The 25472-nt window shown below is 35.4% G+C and overlaps 1 protein-coding gene across 8 annotated transcripts in view; it reads left to right on the top strand.

Annotated features, from left to right (window-relative positions):
* Positions 1-9577, top strand: part of ESRP1 (epithelial splicing regulatory protein 1) — a 98094-nt gene extending 88517 nt beyond the window's left edge. For all 8 annotated transcript variants that reach the window (XR_012482504.1, XM_074269378.1, XM_074269419.1 and 5 more), the window contains one exon: positions 7951-9577. Coding sequence is in view for 4 of the 8 variants with exons in the window: in XM_074269419.1 (XP_074125520.1) it covers positions 7951-7957 (7 nt within the window). In the remaining 4 variants the exon portion in view is untranslated. The remainder of the gene's footprint in view (positions 1-7950) is intronic.
* The last annotated feature ends 15895 nt before the right edge of the window (positions 9578-25472 follow it).

Below are 25472 nucleotides of genomic sequence, written 5' to 3'. Positions count from 1 at the left end.
TTGTTTGTAACATTTTGAATTCTGAGTTCTCTCACTCCTTCCCAACTTCACATTAGAGAAAGCCAACATTTGCCTTCAAATACATACACATACATACACACACACACACACACATTATATAATTCCACATAACAATTCTTTCTTTGGAGAAAGATAGTATTTTCCTTCATAAGTCTTTCATCGTAGATTGTAATGTTTATATTTTTCAGAATAGCTTAGTCATTCATAGTTACAAAGGTTGTTATTGTATACAACACTCTTGGTTCTTCTCTATCACTCTATATTGAGCCAAGTTTCAAAGGAAGCCAGAAGTAGAAGCAAGAAGAGAAAATATTATAGAGATAAAAGGACAGCTAGAGAAAAAACATAGAGCCAGGATATGTTGTATACAGAACAATAGGTATAGTTCATCTAGTTTTTAGCAAAACATTTGGCAGAGTATCTCACGCTCTTGTGAACACAGTGAAGAGATGTAGACTAGACAAATAGTATAATTAGGTGGATTTTGGTATTGGTTTAATGTTCAGAGCTTATTCATTCCTTTTTTTAAAAGTTTCATCTTTAGGGCAAAGTTGTTTTTTAAATAGTATTTTATTTTTCCAAATACATGCAAAGATACTTTTCAACACTCATTTTTGTAAAACTTTGTGTTCTAAATTTTTCTCCTTATTTCCCCTCCCCCCCGAGAGCAAGCAATCTGATATAGATTAAATATGTGCAATTCTTTTGAATATATTTCCATATTTGTCGTGTTATGTAAGAAAAATCAGACCAAGAGGGGGGAAAAATACAAGAAAAAAACAAACAAAAAGAGGAAAATATTATGCTTCGATCCACAAAGAATAGTCATTAATGGTTTGATAGAATGAGGTATGTAGTGGTGAATTTTAGGATTTTGTATATAGCTTTGTGCCACTTAATGTTTTAGAAATTATTTGGATAAAGGTATATGTAGATGAAACAATGCTGGGAAGAGAATTTCAACATATCTGATATAGGCAAAAAAAAAATCTCAATTGACTAGAACATTCAACTGAAGTAATAGCAAATAAGATGAAATTTAAAAGTGTAAAATTCTACTCGGTTCAAAGAATCAGCATCACAGGTTGGATAAGGAATAGGTAGATAGACATTTATTTAAAATATCTAGAGATTTTAATTCATAGAAAACCCAAAGTGAGTCAACAGTGTGCTTATTTTGGCCAAAAGAAGCAAACAAAATCTTAGGATACATTAAGGGGAAATAGTGTGTCAAGCAAGGTTTGGGAAATTGATTATCAATTTGTTCTTTGCCTTTGGGGAAACTATTTCTGGAGTATTTTATTTATTTCTAGTTGCTATACTTTAGGAAGAATATCATTAAGTGGGAACATTCAGAGTATTACCAGAATAGGGAGGATTTTGATATTGTGCCAGATGAGCAATGTTTAACTTGAAAAAGAGGATTTAGGTTTGATACTGTAGCTACTGTGTTCAAGTATTTGAGTAATTCTTATAAGCAAGGAGTATTAACTCATTCTGTTTGATCTCCAAAGGCTTAGACATTTAGAGATATCCTAAAATGTTCCATGTACCTATGGTAGGTCATGGGGTCTTTAAGCAGAGAATGGTGGTACTTCAGTGGAGATCTCATATAAGGGATTTCTATTTGAAAATGAATTGGATTCTGTGATTCTGAATATTCCCATTCTCACTGGAAGCTCTCTACTGAAGGGATACCCTCTCTTGAGATAGCTTATTCTTTTCTTAAAACTCTAATTGATAGGAAATTTTCTTCCTCCAATCTGAATCAAAGTGTATCTGGCAGCATTTGTGTGCAAATGCAAGTGCAAAGTTCATGTGTTGTATGGTCAGAACCAAGGCTGCGATGAAGTTGCATGACCTTGGTTTTATTATGCATTTGATTATGAATTAATTTTTGGTCATTGTGTTTGGGAACCTTTTACTGTTGCCAATTTTTTCATGACCTCCCCCCACATTAAATTACACTACCCACAGTTTAAGAAGTTAACCACTGCGTCATCTAAGCTGCCTCCAAATCCAGTTTACTTATTTAGATTCCTGTCCTCCTTAAAGTTTTACATTGATCATACATTTACTCTTTATGTAATGTCTTCCTTTGGTTTTCATGACATTCACGTGATTCTCCTTTGGCCCATTCCAGGTTGCCTTTGCTAGTTCTTATTTATTCTCCCACTTTCTAAATGTAGGTATCCAGAAAAATTCTCTTTGTGGATCTTTTCTTCTCTCTCTACAGAGTTTTCTATGGTAACCTAATTCTGTCCTCTCATCTTCAACTTTGGCTTTTTGAGGTTGATTCTTAAGTGCATATCTCTTATTTGTATTCCCTAGAACATAAATCCCATTTCTCTTATTGAGACATACATCTGGGTCTGGTTGCAAAAAAAAATCCAAGTTCAAAGCCAGACTCGGACACTTACTTAGTTGTGTGACTTAGCAAGATACTTAAACGTTATCTGCCTCTGTTTCTTCAACTTTAAAATGGGGATAATATCAGTACATATCTTTCAGAATTGTTATAAAGATCAAATGACTCATCTTTCACAGGGACCAGTAGCAAAGAAACATTCCTAATGTACATCTCTGTTAATATTATTGCCCTCTTCATAAACCTTCAATGGTTCTCTGTTTTCTGAATATAGCCCTTATTCAAGTTAGCAGCATTGAAAGTTCTCCATAGTGTGACTCCAATGTAAATTTTAGTCATTATTTCATACTAATCCCCTTCAAGTGTGTTCTGTTGACTGGACTGTTTACTGTCCTAAATTTTACCTATGTCTATATTTTTGCTCACACCATTCCTCTGAATCAAATCACCCTTATTTTCTACTTGTTGAAATCCTAGCTTATGTTTTAATTCCTCCATTATCCTTCTGAATGGAAAAATTCCCTTGGCTCTCTAAGATCTTTTTACCTGCTACTTTGTAATTTATATTAGTCATTTACACACCTGTCTTGTCTTTCCACCTAGATGGTGTGCTTCTTGATGCTATGCTGTGTTCATTTTTGTTATTCCCCCATTTCCTAGCAAAATGTCTTATACGTTGGCACAAACAAATATTTATTGAATTGATCTCCTCCATCTGTCTATTTGCCTATGTTTTAGCTTTTTTACCCCATTTTCTGGCTGTTCACACTAACTCTTACCTTTTTCTTCTTTGAAATAAGATCCTATAAGTCTTTCTAATTTATACTTTAGAATATTTAGCAATAGTAAAGCTGTGTATCAAAATGAGGAGTCCAGTTAAGTCGGGGCTTTTTCTTTAAAAATACAAAATAGACCATAATAATGAAGAAGTTATTCTTCTTTGTTTATATTGTTTTCCAGGATTTAGGATTTTACTAGTATGAGAGTATTCCTTCTACTACCACAAGATAGTATTTTTTTTAAACCCGTGTTATTCTTATATTTATTTCCTCATACACTCTCAAGAGAAGAGTTACACAAGATACTGAAAACCTTCTCTTTGGACTTCTCAAGCTCATTGAAAATTCAGAACTTCCTTTCCTAGAAATAGGTGCCCTTGATTTCAGTCATCATTCATTTCACCTCTATCATGTCCCAGGTACTATGTTAGATGATAGAAAAATAAAAAAAATATGCTCCTGATGTCAAGGAGCTCAGCCTAACAAAGAAGTTATAGCAATGACTCCAAAATATAATGCAAAGTAGAATGTGATATAAGGTAAAGGAGAGAAAGAAAGAATGTTTTGAGAAATTGAGGTGGGAAAATTACTTTTAGAAAATGGAGCAAATTACTAAAGGCTTCATGGAGAAAGTCGTCTTAGTTAGACCTTAAAGGAAAAGAAACCAAGGGAGAATAGTGTATTCTACACTTTGTGAATTATGAAAACAGAGTAAAATGATGCATTAGGGGAATGGGAATTTGTTTTGTCTCAACTATGGAATATATGAGAGAGTCTGAGAATAAGTCATGGAAAGTCTCAAAAGATTAGACTTTATACTTTTGATTGGTAATAAGCAGTCAGCTTTCATTTTCAAGAAGTAAATAGCATAATCATAACATGATTAGGAAGATAACTCAGGAAACATTGTTGAAGAAAAATGAAAGTGAAGGCAAAAAGGACCAGTTAATAGCCTGGAATAATGGTCTAGGTTTGATGAAATGAGAGACTGAATGTAAGTAGAAAAGTGCTGTGTAAGTTTCAGAGGGAGATCAGAAAAGGAAGGGAAAGCTATAAAGAGGTTCATGACAGGATGTAGAAACTAAATTTGAGGCATAGAGTATGGGGAAAGTCATGTAGATTTTAAGGTTATAATCTGGGAAATTAGGATAAATGGAGGTATTATTAAAAGGAGTTTTAGTGGCAGAACATGTTAGAGTTAAGTAAAAAATGAGTTCAATTTTAAATATGTTTGATTTAAGGGACTGAAATATCCAGGTAGAGATATTCAACAGATAATTTGAAATAATAACTGGAGTTCCAGAGAGAATGAAGATGTAGAAATTTCAAAGTCTTTGTTTTGAAATGAAAATAGGAAAAGAAAAATTGGGCCTATAATTGAACTTTATAAAACACTCTTGTTAAAGAGAGGCAGAAAGAAGCATTAAGAAATAAAGTAAAAGTAATATGCAATAAAAAGAGAACCATGAAAATGTGATGTCACAATAGCCAAAGGAGGAAAGATGATTAAGAAAAAGGAGAAATTATATTGCTCTATCAAATAGTATAGGAAGAGGTCATGGAGAATGAGAATAGGGGAAAGGTCACTAGATTTAGAGATAGTTTAGAGAAGTCTTTTAATAAATTGGTGGCAACCAATAGTAAATATCATTGGCTTGGGATGTGGGTGGTGAGTTTGGCAGTAAGAAGGGGACTAGAAGTCAGTAGTTTCAGAAGGAGGTCATGGGACAAAGGGCTCATATCCTTTATTCTGTTTCTTGCATATGAGTCACTGGTAACATGCTGCAGCCTGCTTGTAACCATCATTTTCTGTCCTTAGCCTCTTTGCTTGTTATTTTAGTTTTTCTAGATTTTGATGTTCTGTGATTTAGAAACATCCATGTGACATCACAGGAAATCTTGGCTTCATGTAAAAAAGTTATGGCATAGTAGATAAAGTGCTAGACCTGGAATCAGGAAGACTTGAATACTGCCTGTTCCACAGAAAATTCACTGCGTGTCCCTAGGCAAATCATACTATCTGAACCTCAATTTCCTCATCTGTAAAATAGAATGATAATAACACCTACATCACATGGTTGTTATAAGTAAGTTGGACAATGTATGTAAAAGATTTTGCAAACTTTAAAGCATTACATAAATCTGAACTATAATTATTATTTTTATCAGGCACAATTATGTAAAAGCACCGATTTGCTGTCAGAAGGGCATAGAGTTAGAGCTAGTATTCTAGAATCCCAATATTAGGAGCCACACAAAGTGTAACCTAGTGTTAATGTAAAGCTGTTTTTATAATTGCTAGAGTTGGAAGAAATGAAGACTGCAATAATGATTTCATAGGTATAGAGAACTTTCACTGGGGAAACTCCTCCTATCAGTGCAAGTTGGCACCTTCTAGGCAACTTATACACTGAGAGAATTACCTGAAGAACCAAGAGGTTGCACGACTTTCTTAGGTTCAGATGTCAGATGTGGATTTTGAAGAACCCACGTTTTCTTGGCTTTAAAGACGACTGTGTCCTGGCTGTAAGGATGACTATTTATGCTGCCTTAATGAATTTAAACAGAGGAGTCAACTCTGAGATTTTACCTCTTGTTCTATCCATTTTAGTTCACTAGGTAGTTTTATACTTCAAGTATTTTATGGTTAAGTTAAGTTGTTTTTCAGTCTCCAACTCTTTGTGACCCCATTTGGGCCTTTATTGGCAAAGATACTGCAGTAGTTTGTGATTTTCTTTTTTCTATCATTTTACAAATGTGGAAATTGAGGCAAAGGGGTTAAGAGACTCACCCATGGTCATAAACCTAGGAAGTATGTGAGGCCAGATTTGATTAGTCTTCCTAAGCCTTGTGCTGTATCCACTCTGCCACCTAGCTGCGGTACTGAAATGTTTTCTTTGAGTTCTTTCCTCTGCCATACAGCATTAACCCCATTCATACTTTCCTCTTGTCCATCTCCCCTTTTCAAATAATCTTCTACCCAACAATTGTTTGTCATTATAGTAGGTGAGGCATTTGAGAAATTAGAATTAATTCACCTACTTTTACTTAAAAATGTGCCATGAGCAATTAAAATTCAGTTTAAGTAGAAACCTAAAATGAATTAAGTTATGATCATTTATACACAGATTTCTTGGATCTGGTGTCTTCTTGTAAATTAGATTTTTAGGTTATTCTCCAAGGCTCTTTTCAAATCATGCATTTGACCTCCTTTATAAATTAGGTTCAAAAATGTTATAAATTAAGATCAAACACATTGATTGGTTCCATTTATATGTGGTGGTCAAAGATAGTTTGAGTTTCTCTCTATAATAACTGCTACCATTTGCATGCATGATTTAAAGTTTGAAAAGCACTTTACATATGCTGTCTTTCATGTTTTTACATGAAAAAGTGGTATTGTTATCCCTATTTTACATAAGGAACCCGAGACTGAAGCTTAAAAGCCTTGTCCAGGATTACAAAGCTAATAGGCATCTAATGCCAAATTCAAATTCAGGTCTTCCTGTCTCCATATCAAGCATTTATCCACTATCTCATTTCAATATTTCTCTAACGATGTACTAGGCTTTGAGAATCCATAAACAACTTCTGGAAAATCTGGATCTGTTTCTAATACAAGACTAATGGGGGGAAAAGATATTTTCTGGTATGAACCCTGTGAAACCTTATATGAATAGAGGAATATTTTAATTATTGGTTTCCCATTGCCATCAATATCTTTTCTACAATCTTGATAATTGTCCTCCAAACAAAAAACCCCACCCACTTTCCTGGCAACTCATTCTTTGGGCTCAAAATTAAAGACAAATTTGATCATCTGAAGTACATTTTCAACCTTGTGAAAATTCCATTGTTGAAAAGGTTGTATGTGTGAGAGACACATACAGAGACAGAAAAAATCAGATTGACAGTGCTTCCTGATTTTAGATCACCATACTTAACATACTGATGGTAAACCAATACATTCTAGTACTTTGGGTTCTAATGCACACTGTTGAGTAGCAACACTGGACTCTCTGTAAACTATTGAATAGAATTGACTAACTTGTTGAATTATAACAACCTACTCAAAAGGTCAACACTGCCCTCTCAGACACTAGTCAATAAACATTTTTAAGCATATACCAAACATCCTATTAATAGAAAGGCAGTCCTTGCCCACTGGGAACTTGTACTTTAATGAAGGAAAATAATATATAAAAGGAAGCTGAAAGGGGGTTAGAAGGGGTTACAGAGGATACAAAGGGGGATGTGATGTTTGGGAATTAAAATGAAGGAGAGTAACTGAGGAAATAATGTTTGTTGTAAAATTCTCAACCCTCTGTAAAGTTTGTCTGTAAAGTTTTAATAGAATTCTTTTATGAATGTTGTGAAGTGTAGAGTCTAAAAAAAGAGAACTTCAAATGGAAGCATTCTTCTAGATTGGTGCAATTTGCAACTTTTATAGAAAAAGTGAAGAACTTTACAAATATCTTATTTGATCCTTACAACAACCCTGTGAGGTAGGTTCTATTATACACATTATACAGGTGAGGACATTTTTGTCATTATTACTGATAAGAAAATCTGTGCCAGTACGACTCATGGCATTGCTGTGAGGCTCTTATTACATGTGATTTTGTTGTATGTATAATATGTTTACACATTCTGGATTCAGAAGTTGGTTCTGATCTTACTAAGAACTCATTAATCAGTTTAACAAAGTGGATTATGTGTTATCACTAAGAAGATTCAAAACCAAAATAAACTGATTTTTTTTTTCCTCCTTCCTTTTTACAGTGTTTGAGAGATTTAAGGTGGACCTGAAACCCTCAGAAACCAGAGAACTCTTGGAAACTTCAAAGAGAGTTTTACATTCAGGCTGCAGTATTCTCAGCAACACATTTTGACAAGGACCAGGGGCCCTACTTTTTGGTGGAGTAAAAACTTGAGCCAATAAAGCCAAATCGTATAGATGTTATTGCCTTTGCAAACAGCATATAGCACTCCTGGCTCTGTGCTAATCACAGATTGACATTTAAAATGTGAATTTGATATCTAAGGTCCTTATTCCCTTTTAGTCAAAGAATTACATCCTGTGGCATCTCAAACATTGCCCATATGGAATTCTTAGGATCTTAACAGCAAAAAGAGAAATAAAACATAATCTACCATCTCCAAGAATCAGTAATGATTTGGAGGTCTTATTTAATTTTTTGTTTTTTCTAGTCTTCTCTAAGAACCATCCCACCTCATCCCTTCTACTAAGCAAATTATGAACAGAAAAAAGCATAACTTGAATTTTTCCTGACTTCTTTGCCACAATGCCTTATAATACAAACATTGAAATGATTTCCTTCTTCTTTCCCAGCCCCACTCCTCCCCACTCCCTAAGACTTTGGTCTTAGAGAATATATGGAGGAACTCTTAAGAAACCATAATAATAAAAAGATGTAGCTTCTTTGAAAAAAAAAAAAAATCCTAGTTAGTGATATTGAACCAGTGGCCAAAACACTCAGAAGACCAAAAAAGGAATAGTTAAAATACTTATTTCCTGTTTGACCCATAGCTGAACACCATGGCTTTAGATGGGACATTTTATATCTGTACCTTTTTCATTATTGACTGTTTTGGACTTCAATCAAAAACATATTGTAGGTTTTAATGTTGAAAATGTAGAAACATCTGAATGTTATATTCTAGGAAGCAATAAATTGTAACTGTAATGAATGCTTGTATATACTAAAATAGCCATAAAACGTTTGTCTTCTCTTAAACAGCTTAATTATTTGACAATTATAACTTTCTCAGACATAGAACTATAATCACTGTACTAGAGTGAGACAGAAGATTAAAAACAACACTGATACAGTATATGAACAGTGCCTCAAGGGCTCAGTGGTGGTTAGCACTCTGTGTTTAGCTGTGTTTATGCTACAAAAGTGCAATATTAGACACTCTAGTTCAGTTAGGTAGTACAGTTGCATCACCTAATTCCAAAGAGGAAACCAGGTTTGATTAAACTAATTGCACATATTTCATTAAGTAACTCCTCTGCCTTTTGCTTGAATGCAAATATATGTGGCTGCTAGTGGCTGCTATTTTTATTTACTTAGCATTATTTTTGATCATCATATCACCTTGAATGGAGAGCCAAACAAATCCCCTCCTCAGCCAACCAGAAATGGCCAACCCTTTAACTTCAGTAGGAAGAGGAAGTTTATAATTTAGGTGAAAACTAGTGACTACTGGCACTTAAGATCAGAAAAGAGAATTCTTAATACTTGAGATACCTTAAGGTACTGTCTACCCAAAGCTTTGAAAGCCTTACAAGGTAAACAGTTAGATTAACATTAATATGTGTACTAACGTGTTGTTTTTTGTAGAATTGTTGATATTTGATAATAAAACTCTCCTTCCTGACTAATCTCAATGTTTGTATGTTATTGTTTATTAATTCTCATTTTGTTGCCAGAAGGATAGAGCTAGAAGAAAGCAAAATAAAATCTCTGGAGATCTGGATTTTATTTTCTTCTCTTCCATCTGACTATCTTTGAACTCCTCAAAAGCAGAGGCATTGATTTTTTTATCTTGATCTATTCCTCCATTTTACCTAGTAATGTATTTTCCACATAATAATTTCTCTTTTATTCTTTTTTTTCCCACAGTTTCTCAATAAACGTTGATTGAAAGTGGATTCGTTTTATGAACTAAATATATATTATGTATCCTCTTCTCTAAAGTCTTTTTTTTAAATACAGTAACTATTGGATTTTTAAATCTTTAAAGATTAATATTGGACAATTTCATATTAGTAAAAACCAGCCTCTGATCTTTTCTCCTGGGCTGGCTGTCATCCTAACTTGCCCTCACATCAGAATTTTGCAGTGTTTTTTCTCAGAGGAGGGGCCTGGACATACCTATGTAAGCTATTACTCCAATTTGCTCAAGGCCTTTAGATAATCTTAGTGAGTATTTGGACAAATCACTTAACCCCTGTTTGCTCCAGTTTCTTCCTCTGTAAAATGAGGATAATAACAGCAAATGCCACCCAGGGTATTTGAGGAGATCAAATGAAATTATAATCATAAATTGTTTTGCATAGTGTGGCATAAAGAAGGCTCTATATAAATGTTAGCTATCATCATCATCCATCATCCCTCTCATCAACCATTTGTCCTTTTGTTTCCAGCTCCTCTTGTTTTCTTCTGGTTGTCTTCAACCTCTATTTCCTTCCTTCTCTGGCTTCTAATACCTCCTGATAGTGACCCATAAAGTATAAAGATCCATACTTAGGCATGATATAAAACCTCAGTAGTCCTTAAATAATATTCCAATGGTCCACAGACATTTAACTGAGATTATCTCAATTACAAAATTCACAACTCTGAAAACATGCAAATTATCTGTTGGATCACAATGTTCTGCAGACATTGGTCCTCTACCTTCAAAGGGGCCTTCTCAGTTCATTTATCTAAGGGGGAGTTTTCTCCAAGGTCCTCAGAACAGTGTGTCTGTTCTCAATGTAGGTCTGACCATGCTACTTGTCCTACTCCATAAACTCCAGTGGCTTTCTATCACCTCCAGGATTAAATATAAAATTCTCTGTTTAGCCTTCATAATCTATTCCTCTAGCTCCAAAAGTACCCTACACCTTTCACCCCACCTCTCACATACTTCAATCCTCAGACAAAATACTACATTTCTCAATCCCAAGCATTTTCTTTTTTTTTTTTTAATTCATTTTTCCAAATTATCCCCTCCCTCCCTCCACTCCCTCCCCCCGATGGAAGGTAATCCCATACATTTTACACGTGTTACAATATAACCTAGATACAATATATGTGTGTAAATCCCATTTTCTTGTTGCACATTAATTATTAGCTTCCGAAGGTATAAGTAACCTGGGTAGATAGACAGTAGTGCCAACAATTCACATTCGCTTCCCAGTGTTCCTTCTCTGGGTGTAGTTATTTCTGTCCATCATTGATCAACTGGAAGTGAGTTGGATCTTCTTTATGTTGAAGATTTCCACTTCCTTCAGAATACATCCTCATACAGTATTGTTGAAGTGTATAGTGGTCTCCTGGTTCTGCTCATTTCACTCAGCATCAGTTGATTTAAGTCTCTCCAGGCCTCTCTCTATTCCTCCTGCTGGTCATTTCTGACAGAGCAATAATATTCCATAACCTTCATACACCATAATTTACCCAATCATTCTCCAATTGATGGACATCCATTCAACTTCCAGTTTCTAGCCACTACAAAAAGAGCTGCCACAAACATTTTGGCACATATAGGTCCCTTTCCACTCTTTAGTATTTCTTTGGGATATAATCCCAATAGCAGCAATGCTGGGTCAAAGGGTATGCACAGTTTGACAACTTTTTGGGCATAGTTCCAAATTGCTCTCCAGAATGGCTGGATTCTTTCACAACTCCACCAACAATGTATCAGTGTCCCAAGCATTTTCACTGGCTTTTCTCCCTGCCTGGGATACTCTCCCTCCTAACTGAGCCCCCTGGTTTCCTTTAAGTCTTAAATAAAAGCCTTCCTCTACTTGTTTTTAATTTTAACACCTGCCCTCTATTAATTATTTCCAACTTACCTTGTACATAGCCTGTTTGCATATAGTTATTTGCATGTTGTTTCCTCCACTGTCTTTTATCTTTTTTTGTATCCCAGCATTTAGAAGTGCCAAACATATAGTAGGCATAAATGATTATTGACTGTGAGACTGTTTATTATCCAATTGATGTTTTCTTTATATATATATAAACTTTTTCTGCATTTTTCAGCAAACAGTCCACATATAAAAGAAACACTAACCTTACAGCAGCTCCATAGGTAAACCTTGAAATTCTTAAAAATAGCTATCTTAAGATTCAGGCCAATTCCAAAGATCTTATGATAATGAGAGTCATCAACACCCAGACCTCTGTGGGAACTGAGTGTGAATCAAAACATAGCATTTTCATTTCTTTTGTTGTTGTTTGCTTGAATTTTTATTTTCTTTCTCATTTTCCCTTTTTGATCTGATTTTCCTTGCACAACAACATAATTGTATAAATATGTGTGCCTATATTGGATTTACCATTTTTACCATTTTTTAAAAAAAGCTAAGATAGAAGAATTGCATGTTTAACCTATATTGGATTATTTGCTGTCTAGAGGAGAAGAGTACGGGGAAGGAAGTAGGGAAAATTTGGATACAAGGTTTTGCAAGGGTGTATGTTGAAAACTATCTTTGCATGTATTTTGAAAATTAAGAGCTATTATTTTGAAAACAAATACAATTTTTAAAAAATAGCTATCATATTCCCTTTCCTGTATTTCTCTTTTTCAGGCTAAATATGCTTAGTTTGCCTAGTTGTCTCAATAAATCCCCATATGTCACTGATTTCAAGGCTTTTCACTATCCTGATTGCCCTGTTCTAGATACTCTCCAATTTATTGTCTTTTTTTTTCCCCCCCTGAGGTAATTGAGTGACTTGCCCAAGGTCACATAACTAGGAAATGTTAAGTGTCTGAGATCAAATTTCAACTCGGGTCTTCCTTACTTCAGGGCTGGTGCTCTATCCACTGGACCACCTAGCTGCCCTAATTTATTGTCTTTCTTAACCACCATGACCATAACTGACATTGTCATTCACCCTTCTCTCCTTAATATTCTCTCTCTAATTTTTCTGGAGCAGTCTCTCTCCAGGTTTTCTTCCTACCTATCTGACTACTCTTTTCAGTTTCCTTTATAGGATCTTTATCCATGTCCTACTAACCCTGGATTTCCCATAGGACTCTAGTCTGGGCCCCCTTCTCTTCTCCCTGTATACTATTATCTCCATGCCAATGAGTCTCAAATCTACTTATCTAGCCCTAATCTCTCATTTGACCTCCAGTTTCCTGTCTTCATTTGCCTATTAGACATTTTTCCCTATAGACATCTTTAATTCAACATGTCCAAAGCCAAATTCATTATCATTTTTTCTAAAACTCTCCCTTTTTCCTAATTACCCTATTAGTGTGGATGGGATCAACATCTCCCCAGGTTTCTGGGCTCACAACCTAAATGGTGTCTTCAACTTCACATTCTCTTACACCTCCCTCCCCCATAACCAATCTTTTGATCAGGTCTGTTGGTTTTACTTTCACAACATTTCTCATATATACATGGTCACCACCTTGATGCCAGTCCTCATCACCTCAAATCTGGACTCTTGCTTTGGAGTACATGGTGGTAAGAAGTCATTTTCAGCTGGGTACTGAAGAAAATACTAATAAATCAAGATAGCAGATTTCTTTTTTTTTTTTCTCCTGTTTATTTAATTATTTTACAAAAAGAATAGAAAAACAAGAAGAAAATAAAACAAAAGAGAACAGAACATTGTCGTGTGATCAAGAGAACATCAAGAACATTTATGATTCAAGAAAGAATTTATAATAGAAGAAATTCTATTCATGATTTCCCATCTTTTCTTTGCTTCCTTTAAGTTGTTCTTTTGTTCTTTGCTACTTTATTCTTTTTTCCCCTTCATCTTCCCCAAGTAAGCTATAGTTAAGCACAGATATATTCATATATAGAGATAAAGATAAACATAGACACACAGACATATCCACACCCCCATACACATATACATATACATTCACATCTACCGACAGACCCACATGCATATGCATATATCTATATAGACATATACATAGAACTTGCATATATATTTATATATACTCAGACATTTATATACAGACATTTTGCCTGTATATATATATACATGCATTAAAACAATATTAGTATGGCTGACACATAATATAGATTTCTCTTTTGATTGTATGTTTGTTTGACTTTGTCTAAGATCAATAACTACTATCCATATTTTTTTTTCTAATAAATTCTATTGTATAATGTTTCTCTATATCTCTTTTTTCCTATCCCTGCTAATTCTATTTTAAATCTGCTCTTTAACTTGTCTGGCTTACTTAACCTCTCCTCACCCATGAATCCCTCTATTATCTTCTTCCTTCATCATTTGCTTCCACCTTTACCCATCCCTCCCTCCTTAATTCTTTATAGATTTTGAAAGATGCTATACTTTTCATGGTATTTATGTAGTATTGCCTATTTAACCCATTTCTGATATGAATAGATTTCCAGAACTACTAGCCCTCCTCCCCCCCTCCACCAATGCCTCTATTCTTTCTCTGAACCTCATTTGTATAACAATTACTTTTTTTTTTTTTTTTTAACCTTTTCCAAGGCAGTTTTGTTTTTAGAGTCAGATCATACTTGACTCTTTCACAATCTTTCTTTGGAGCTACCCAATTGCTGATGTCAATCTTAAACATATGGCACACATTCCAAGGTAAAAAACTAAATAATTTGTCTTAAGTTGCTTGAAATTGATCTTTGATATTGAGTCTAAAAGTTAAATTTTCTATTGAGTTCAGGTTTGGTTGAAAGTCTTAAAAATCTTCAAGTTGAATTGTTCATTTTTTTTCATTCAATATTATGCATAATTTTGCTGGATATGATATTTTTAGCTACACACCTAGATCTTTTGATTGCTGGTATATATGATTCCAGGACTTACAGTCTTTTATGTGGCTGCTGATAAATCCTGTACAATTCTAATTGTAGCTCCAGTGTATTTGAATTTATTTTCCTTGTTTCTTGCACATTTTTCTTTTTGATCTGGGGATTTCATATCTTGGCAATAATATTCATATGTGTTTTCCACAAAGGATCTCTTTGAGGTGGTGATCAGTGGATTTTTTCTGTTTCTATTTTCCTCTCATGTTCTATCCCTCCAGGGCAATTAGGATATTACTTGCATTATTGTGTCAAGGTTCTTTTTTTTTTTTTTTCTATTGGTCATATCTTTCAGGTTGTCCAATTATTCTTATGTTTTCTTGTCTTGATCTCTTTTCCAAATCTATTGTTTTTCTTATAAAATGTTTCACATTCTGTTCTAAATTTTTTTTCATTCTTTATATTTGGTTTTGTTACTTCATGATCTCATATCTTCAATGGCTTCCCCTTACTTAATTCTAATTATCAGAATTATTTTCATCTTTAAGACTCTGAATCTTTTTCTACTTAGTTAAGTTTTTTGTTTTTTTTAATAATTTTGCTTTTCTTAGATGGTTTAATTTTTTTTTTTTTTTTTTTTTAGTTTTTCCTCAATCTCTCTCATTTGACTTTTAAATTCTTTTTTGAGTTCTTCTATAAATTCATTCTGGGCAGGGAGCCATTTAATATTACTCTTTGGGATTGAAGTTTTTTTTTTTTGTTTTGTTTTGTTTTGTTTTTATGTCAGTGTCTTCTTCTGAAGAAGAACCAGGGTCTTCTCTGTTCCCATAGTAAGTTTTATGTTTGGTTCTTTCTTCTTTGCCAGTTTGTTTTTTTTTTCTTTTTGTTTTTGTTGTTGTTGTTGTTTTTTAATGAGTAGTATAAGGACCTCTAATCAGGGGGTGGGGGGAATGGTGCCTCTAATTTCACTTCAGCTCTCCCTTCTGACCTGGAACCCCAAAACAAAAGCTTCACCCTACTGCAACATCTGGCTGCCAGCAGCATCTCTGCCCCACTGCTTCTGCATTCACTGGGTGTGCTGGTTCCTTCTCACCCAGGGCTTGTCTCTGTCACACAGCTGAACCTGACATTCCCCATCAGTGGAAGTTTACTTAGTCTTCCCAGACTCAGATGCCCCAATTCTTTAAGTAGTTAGGGAAGTGAAAGTTTCTGTGGCTTCTGCTTGTCCCAGGGGTTCCCACTTGGTGTTTCTGCAGAGCTAGCCTGGAAGTATTTGCCTTTCACATGGGTTAATTCCATCCTGGAATCTTTCTTCAGGTCTTGGATTGTGCCAGGAGGATCCCTGTTCTGCCCCAAGACTTCTTGATTTTTACTATTTATGTTTGCCCTGAGGTGTGAATTTTTTGTTTATAGGGGAAAACTGTAGAGCTTGAAATTTTCTAACCAACTTCACCATCTTTGCAAAATCCTCCCGGAAGAAAGCTATCAGGGTTAAAAAAAAAAAAAAAAACAAAAAAAACACTATGCTGAAAGAAACTTCTGAGGCTATCTAATCCTACCTCTACTAGACAAGAATTTCTTCTATAACATTTCTATATTATAGAAGTGACCATTCAGTTATTTGTGTAAAGACCTCCAGTGAGAGACTTCCGGCCAAGATGGCGGCGTGGAGGCAGACAGCTGCTTGAGCTCCTCGTTTTCTCTCAGAACTTACTTCATGACAAGCCTCTGACTTAATGCTTGACCCAGAAAGAAATCCACAAATTATCACCAAGAGAAGACATCCTTGAAAGTCGCCAGAAAAGGTCTGTGTTTGTTCGGGGGAGGGTCAATCAGACTGGGCTCAGACTGAGGGCAGACAGCCAGAGCAAGACAGGCAGCTCACACAGCTCAGACCGGAGGGGGAGGGGTGTGATCTCTGCCGTTTCTGTGAAAGGGCTTTTGCCCCAGTGTGGATGCTCCGTCTTGGCAGCAAGCCAGGAGCAGCAGAGAGGGTGTAAACACCGGAGGTGAAGATTAAAACCCCAGAAAGCCAGCGTCTCTCAGAGCCCGGCCACCCCCAACCCCCACCTGGACTGACTCGGTGCGTTCTCAGAGCCTCAGAGCGCAGACTCAGTACAGTCATTGCTGCTCTGTTAGTGGCTCTCTGCTGCCCTACCCCCAGTCTGTAGAGGAAGCCCATTAATAACATCCAGCCCTATCCCCCGCAAAACAGACCAATTGTTTCTCTTGTCAGTTTGTTTTCTTTGATTCCTACTCTGACAAAATGAACAAAAAATTCAAAAGGGCTCTAACCATTGACAGCTTCTGTGTGGAGAGGGAGCAGACTTCAAATGCTGAGGAGACTAGGAACAGACTGTCCCCAGATGTATCCCCTGGGAGGGATATAAGCTGCTCCTCAATACAAAAGAACCTCATAGAGGAAATCAAAAAGGCTCTCACAAGAGAGCTGGAAGACAAATGGGAAAAGGAAAGGGAAGCTTGGCAAGAGAGCCTGGAGAAGTCATCCCATGCATTCAAAGACAGAATGGATAAAGAAATCAAATCATTTAGAAACAAGATTAGTGAGCTGGAAAAGGTAAACAACTCCAAGGAAAACAGGATTAGTGAGCTAGAAAAGGTAAACAACTCCAAGGAAAACAGGATTAGAGAGCTGGAAAAAGAAATCAGCTCTCTAAAAAATAAAATGGATAAAATGGAAAAAAATTCCATAGAAGATAAAAACTCAATTGGACAATTACAAAGAGATATAAAAAAAGTGAGTGAAGAAAATACATCATTGAAAATTAGACTGGAACAAGTAGAAATGAATGACTCAAGGAGAAACCAAGAGGGAGTCAAGCAAAACCAGAGAAATGAAACAATTGAAAAGACTGTCAAGTACCTTACCAGAAAGACAACAGACCTGGAAAACAGATCCAGGAGAGACAATTTGAGAATAATCGGACTCCCTGAAAAATGGGAGGAAAAAAAGAGCTTGGACACCATTTTTGAGGAAATCATCAAAGAGAACTGCCCAGACGTTTTGGAAACAGAGGGTAAAATAGACATTGAGAAAATTCATCGATCACCTACTGAAAGGGACCCTAAAATCAAAATGCCAAGAAATATAGTGGCCAAGTTCAAGAACCATCAGACAAAGGAAAAGATATTGGAAGCTGCTAGAAAAAAACAATTCAGATATGGAGGATCCACAATAAGGATAACACAGGATCTAGCAGCATCCACATTAAAAGAACGCAGGGCCTGGAACATGATATTCCGAAAGGCTAAGGAACTTGGTATGCAGCCAAGAATAACTTACCCAGCAAGAATGAGCATCGTTTTCCAGGGAAGAAGATGGACATTTAACGAAATAAATGAATTCCATCTATTTTTGATGAAAAAACCAGACCTACATAAGAGGTTTGATCTTCAAATACAGAACTCAAGAGACTTCTAAAAAAGGTAAAAAGAAATCTTGAGAACTATACTTCTGTCAAAAAAATATGTAAAGAACATATGTACAATTTGTCTTAGAAACTAGAGGTGGAAAGGAGATTATATCATAAAAAAGTATAAAGTGGTGGTACTACATCTCATGAAGAGGCAAAGGTAACCTATTATATCTGAGAGAAAGAAAGGAGGGAGATGAACATAGCGTGTATCAATAGACATATTCGATTTATGGTGAAACTTCTTCCACTTCATTGAAAAGTGAAAGGGAAGGAGTAAGCTAAGGGGAAGGGAATACAGTAATTTCGAGGAAAAGGGGTAAAATAAGGGGAGGATCTTTAAGGTGGGGGAGGGATCCTAAAAAGGGAGGGCTGTGAAAAGCAAGTGGTGTTTACCAGTTTAATACTGGATAGGAGGGTAAAAGGGAAGGAAAGGGGAAAAGCATAAGCAGGGGTTAATAAGATGGCAAGCAATATAGAATTAGTCCTTCTAACCATAAATGTGAATGGGGCAAACTGCCTCATAAAGAGGAAGCAGTTAGCAGACTGGATTAAAAGTCAGAATCCTACTATATGTTGTTTACAGGAAACACACCTGAAACAGGATGAGACATTCAAACTAAAAGTAAAAGGGTGGAGCAGAATCTATTATGCTTCAGGCAAAACCAAAAAAGCAGGAGTAGCCATCCTCATCTCAGATCAAGCAAAAACAAAAATTGACCTAATTAAAAGAGATAAGGAAGGGCATTATATCCTGCTAAAGGGAAGCATCAATAGTGAAGCAGTATCAATATTAAACATGTATGCACCAAGTGGTGCAGCATCTAAATTCTTAAAAGAGAAATTAAGAGAGCTGCAAGAGGAAATAGATAGCAAAACTATAATAGCGGGAGATCTCAACCTTGCACTCTCAGAATTAGATAAATCAAACCACAAAATAAATAAGAAAGAAGTCAAAGAGGTAAATAGAATACTAGAAAAGTTTTATATGATAGATCTTTGGCGAAAACTAAATGGAGACAGAAAGGAATATACTTTCTTCTCAGCAGTTCATGGAACCTATACAAAAATTGATCATATACTAGGGCATAAAAACCTCAAAATCAAATGCAGTAAGGCAGAAATAGTAAATGCATCCTTTTCAGACCATAATGCAATCAAAATAACATTTAATAAAAAGCCAGGGGAAAATAGACCAAAAAATAATTGGAAACTAAATAATCTTATACTAAAGAATGATTGGGTAAAACAGCAAATCATAGACATAATTAATAACTTCACCCAAGAAAATGACAATAATGAGACATCATACCAAAATGTGTGGGATACAGCCAAAGCAGTAATTAGGGGAAGTTTTATATCTCTACAGGCCTACCTGCATAAAATAGAGAAAGAGAGGGCCAACGAATTGGGTTTACAACTAAAATTGCTAGAAAAGGAACAAATTAAAAACCCCCAGACAAACACAAAACTTGAAATTCAAAAAATAAAAGGTGAGATTAATAAAATTGAAAGTAAAAAAACTATTGAATTAATTAATAAAACTAAGAGTTGGTTTTATGAAAAAACCAACAAAATAGACAAACCCTTAGTAAACCTGATTAAAAAAAGGAAAGAGAAAAAGCAAATTGATAGTCTTGAAAATGAAAAGGGTGAACTCACCACTAATGAAGAGGAAATTAGAACAATAGTTAGGAGCTACTTTGCTCAACTTTATGCCGATAAATTCGATAACTTAAATAAAATGGAAGAATACCTTCAAAAATATAGCTTGCCCAGATTAACAGAGGAAGAAGTAAGTAGTCTAAATATTCCCATCTCAGAAAAAGAAATAGACCAAGCTATTAACCAACTTCCTAAGAAAAAGTCCCCAGGACCAGATGGATTTACAGGTGAATTCTACCAAACATTTAAAGAACAACTAACTCCAATGCTATGTAAACTATTTGAAAAAATAGGGATTGAAGGAGTCCTACCAAATTCCTTCTATGACACAGACATGGTACTGATACCTAAACCAGGTAGATCGAAAACTGAGAAAGAAAACTATAGACCAATTTCCTTAATGAATATTGATGCTAAAATCTTAAATAAGATATTAGCAAATAGACTTCAGAAAATCATCCCCAGGATAATACACTATGACCAAGTGGGATTTATACCAGGAATGCAGGGCTGGTTCAATATTAGGAAAACTATTAGTATAATTGACCATATTAATAATCAAATTAATAAAAACCATATGATCATCTCAATAGATGCAGAAAAGGCATTTGATAAAATCCAACATCCATTCCTACTAAAAACGCTTGAGAGTATAGGAATAAATGGACTATTCCTTAAAATAATAAGGAGCATATATTTAAAACCTTCAGTAAACATCATATGTAATGGTGATAAACTAGAACCTTTCCCTGTAAGATCAGGAGTGAAACAAGGTTGCCCACTATCACCATTACTATTCAATATAGTACTAGAAACTCTAGCCTTGGCAATAAGAGCCGAGAAAGAGATCCAAGGAATTAGAGTAGGAAATGAAGAAATCAAATTGTCACTTTTTGCAGATGACATGATGGTATACTTAGAGAACCCCAAAGACTCTGCTAAAAAGCTATTAGAAATAATTCAGAATTTTAGCAAAGTCGCAGGATACAAAATAAATCCACATAAATCCTCAGGATTTTTATACATTACCAACACAATCCAACAGCAAGAGATACAAAGAGAAATTCCATTCAAAATAACAGTCGATAGTATAAAATATTTGGGAATATATCTACCAAAGGAGAATCAGGAATTATATGAGCAAAATTATAAAACACTTGCCACAAAAATAAAGTCAGATTTAAATCATTGGAAAGACATTCAGTGTTCTTGGATAGGCCGAGCGAATATAATAAAGATGACAATACTCCCCAAACTAATCTATTTATTTAGTGCTATACCAATCAGACTCCCAAGAAACTATTTTAATGACCTAGAAAAAATAACAACAAAATTCATATGGAAGAATAAAAGGTCAAGAATTGCAAGGGAACTAATGAAAAAAAAGTCAGAGGAAGGTGGTCTAAGTGTACCTGATTTAAAGCTATATTATAAAGCAACAGTCACCAAAACCATTTGGTATTGGCTAAGAAATAGACTAGTTGATCAGTGGCATAGGTTAGGTTCACAGGACAAGATAGTGAATAAAAATAGCAATCTAATCTTTGACAAACCCAAAGATCCCAAATTTTGGGATAAGAATTCATTATTTGACAAAAACTGCTGGGAAAACTGGAAATTAGTATGGCAGAAACTAGGCATGGACCCACATTTAACACCACATACTAAGATTAGATCAAAATGGGTCCAAGATTTAGGCATAAAGAACGAAATCATAAATAAATTGGAGGAACATGGGATGGTTTACCTCTCAGACTTGTGGAGGAGGAAGGAGTTTGTGTCCAAGGGAGAACTAGAGACCATTATTGATCACAAAATAGAACATTTTGATTACACCAAATTAAAAAGTTTCTGCACAAACAAAACTAATGCAAACAAGATTAGAAGGGAAGTAACAAATTGGGAAAACATTTTTACAGTTAAAGGTTCTGATAAAGGCCTCATCTCCAAAATATACAGAGAATTGACTTTAATTTATAAGAAATCAAGCCATTCTCCAATTGATAAATGGTCAAAGGATATGAACAGACAATTTTCAGATGATGAAATTAAAACTATTTCCACTCATATGAAAGAGTGTTCCAAATCACTATTGATCAGAGAAATGCAAATTAAGACAACTCTGAGGTATCATTACACACCTGTCAGATTGGCTAAGATTACAGGAACAAATAACGATGAATGTTGGAGGGGCTGTGGGAAAACTGGGACACTGATGCATTGTTGGTGGAGTTGTGAAAGAATCCAACCATTCTGGAGAGCAATCTGGAATTATGCCCAAAAAGTTATCAAAATGTGCATACCCTTTGACCCAGCCATACTACTACTGGGCTTATACCCCAAGGAACTACTAGAGAAGGGAAAGGGTCCTGTATGTGCCAAAATGTTTGTGGCAGCCCGTTTCATAGTGGCTAGAAGCTGGAAGATGAATGGATGTCCATCAATTGGAGAATGGTTGGGTAAACTATGGTATACGAATGTTATGGAATATTATTGTTCTATAAGAAATGACCAACAGGAGAAATACAGAGAGGCTTGGAGAGACTTACATCAACTGATGCTGAGTGAAACGAGCAGAACCAGAAGATCATTATACACTTCAACAATGATACTGTACGAGGATGTATGCTGATGGAAGTGGATTTCTTCAACATAGAGAAGAGCTAATCCAATTCCAATTGATTAATGATGGACAGAACCAGCTACATCCAGAAAAGGAACACTGGGAAATGAATGTAAACTGTTATTTTTACCTTCTGAATCCAATTCTTCCTGTGCAACAAAAAATTCGGTTCTACACACATATATTGTATCTAAATTATACTGTAATATATTTAACATATATAAGACTGCTTGCCATCTGGGGGAGGGGGTTGGGGGAGGAAGGGAAAAAATCTGAATAGAAGTAAGTGCAAGGGATAATGTTGTAAAAAAATTACCCATGCATATGTACTGTCAAAAAATGTTATAATTATAAAATAAAATTTAAAAAAAAAAAAAAAAAAAAAAAAAAAAAAAAAAAAAGCTATAATAATAAAAAAAAGAAAAAAAAAAAGACCTCCAGTGAGGAGAAACTGGCTCTCTCACTTGTAGATAGTTCTAATTCTTAGGTTTGTTTTTTTCATTTATAACCTAAAATTACCTTTTCAATTTCTTCTCATTGTTCCTATTTATGTCTTCTGGGAAAAAGCAGTTTAAATTGCATCTCTTACACATGAGACTCCTTCAAATACCCAAGAGACATAGTACCAGAAAAAAAGCATTAATTTCAATGTCAGAAGACTTGAGCTAACATCTTACTTCTAACTACCAGCATGATGTTGGGCAACTCACTTTATCTCTCTGACTTTCTATTATTTTATCTGTAAAGTAGGGATAGTAGTAAAGTAGATATCTCTAAAAGTCCTTTCAAGCTGCAAATCTATGGTCTTTCAATCATTGCTCCTCTTCTGGCAGTATTCCTGCCACATGCTTACTGGGTTTCTGAAATGTAGTACCCAGAATTCAACAGTCTTACAGGTGTGATCTAGCTTTTTTGGCTGCCATAGCATACTTTGACACATTACCACTGCACTTCTTTAAAACTTCCATGTTATTTTTAGATAATTTGTTGTCAAGTTAAGTTTACTTCATCTTGTCCTTGCAGAGTTGATTTTCTTCAACCCATGTGTAAGACTGTCTAAATCTATTAAACTTCATCCAATGACATTCAGAAAAGAAAGTAAACTTGGCTCTTTTCAACAACAATCAGCCCAATTTCAATAGATTTGTAATTGAAAGAGGTATTTGCCATTCAAAGAAAAGATTATGAGAACTGAATGTGCCTCAGAGCATAGTATTTGCCTCTTTGTTGTTGGATTGCTTATTTTTTTTTCTTTCTCATTTTTTTCCTTTTTGATCTGATTTTTCTTTTGCAACATAATAAATGTGGAAATATGTTTAGAAGAACTGCACGTGTTTAACCTATATTGGATTACTTGTCTAGAGAAGGGGGGAGGTGGGAAGGAGAAAAATTTGGAACATAAGATTTTTCAAGGGTGACTGTTGAAAACTATCTTTGCACATATTTTGAAAAATTAAAAGCTATTACTTTAAAAAAGAGAGAGAGAGAGAGAAAAGATCTTTTGGGAACCTGATTCTGTTATATTTATTAGCTGTTCTTTCAGCTTTGTATCATCTGCAAATTTGTTAAAATGTTATCTATACTGGATAAAAATGTTCAACAGCACAGGACTAAACATTTGTTTGCCTTTACTGTTCTTAGGAATTTAAATTTGGACTCTTACCTGCCAATTACTGGGCATTAGATAATCTAGAAATTCCCTTACTATAGCATAGAATAAATAATATGGGCTAGATTCTAACCTAATATTTTATGAGGGAAGTAAGGCCCAGGAAAGCTAAATGTTTTATCCAATGTTTCTTAGCTAATTAATAGTGGAGCAAGGACAAAAATTTGGATTCTCTGATTTTTAGTGTACTACCTAGTGGTAAGATTAAGAATGAAACAGATTGTAAAGGGCTAGAACTGAGCAATGCACTTGGATGATGAAGCACGTGAGACTAATTGCCAATTGGACGGTTCCCTATTAACTTGTTTAAGGTTGACCCTCCCCAGCTGTTCTGTGCTGACTTGATTGGTGGGACAAAGAGGGGGAAGTGACGTGTGTGGGAGGAGCAAGAGAAACTTGGGTGGTGGAACTCACGCTCACTTGGACTCGTGACCTGGCGTTGGAGGCGACGGTAAAGATCTAGAATAAAGACGTTTAGTGATCCTGACTCCTGCTGATTTCTGGAAAGATAGAGTTCCAGCAACAGATCCCAATGGAAGATGAGATGGGAGCACTAGATACTCAGTTCCATCTGCTTAAGGATATTTTCCCCTACCTTTATCTTAACAAAGGTATGCTACTGATAATGTCACTATATCACTGCTCCTGCCCTTTATTTGAGCGCTAGGCCCATATCTCTAGCTGCCTAGAAAATACTGCCATCTGGGTGCTCCACTGGCATTTTAAATTCAACATGCCCAAAATCAGCTTCTTTATCTTTTCTTCTTAAGCTGCTCTTTGTATTTTTACATGTAATTCTGTTGAGGTGTGAGAAATGAGGGTTGAGAAACCCCCTGACAGCAATGGGATCCCTCTGGCCAGTCTGCAAGAGCCCAGTGAATACAGGCTTGAAGTTTGTGACAAGAATGGGTTTATTACACTAAGAAAACAGCTCTTTTAGCAGGCAAAATCCTCTTGGGATTATTTGGAAAGGTCTGGGCACCCAGCTTTTGATTTAATTGAGTTTCTTTGGCCTGGAGCTGGGGACCTTTTAATAGCGGGTGATGATTATGCCCCTGGCTAAGATCTCCAATTGAACAGGAGATTACTATCTGGGAGTTTTCCCTCTGAACTGGAGGATGGGGCCCCTTCCAGAGATTGGGAGGGTTTGAGACCCAGGACCGCCCTTCTCCCAAAGATTAAAGGGAGTTTACATCAGGGTCTTTCCAACCCTTCCCCCCCCAAAGGTCAGGAGGACAGTTTACATCAGTTCTACTATTCGCATGTCCTTTTGTATTTATAATCTTGAGGTTCCGTATAGATTTAAAAGGTGGAAGAGAACTTATTACATCCTGAATTCCATTCCCCCAAAGATATTTTGAATCTTCTCTTTGAAAGATGACGGATAAAGAGCCAGGGATATCTGTCTCC

This window comes from Sminthopsis crassicaudata, chromosome 1 (genome assembly GCF_048593235.1).
Source record: "Sminthopsis crassicaudata isolate SCR6 chromosome 1, ASM4859323v1, whole genome shotgun sequence".
In the NCBI taxonomy this organism is placed as follows: Eukaryota; Metazoa; Chordata; class Mammalia; order Dasyuromorphia; family Dasyuridae; genus Sminthopsis; species Sminthopsis crassicaudata.
Note: the sequence above shows the minus strand (reverse complement) of the source record. Positions and strands in the feature narration are given on the sequence as shown.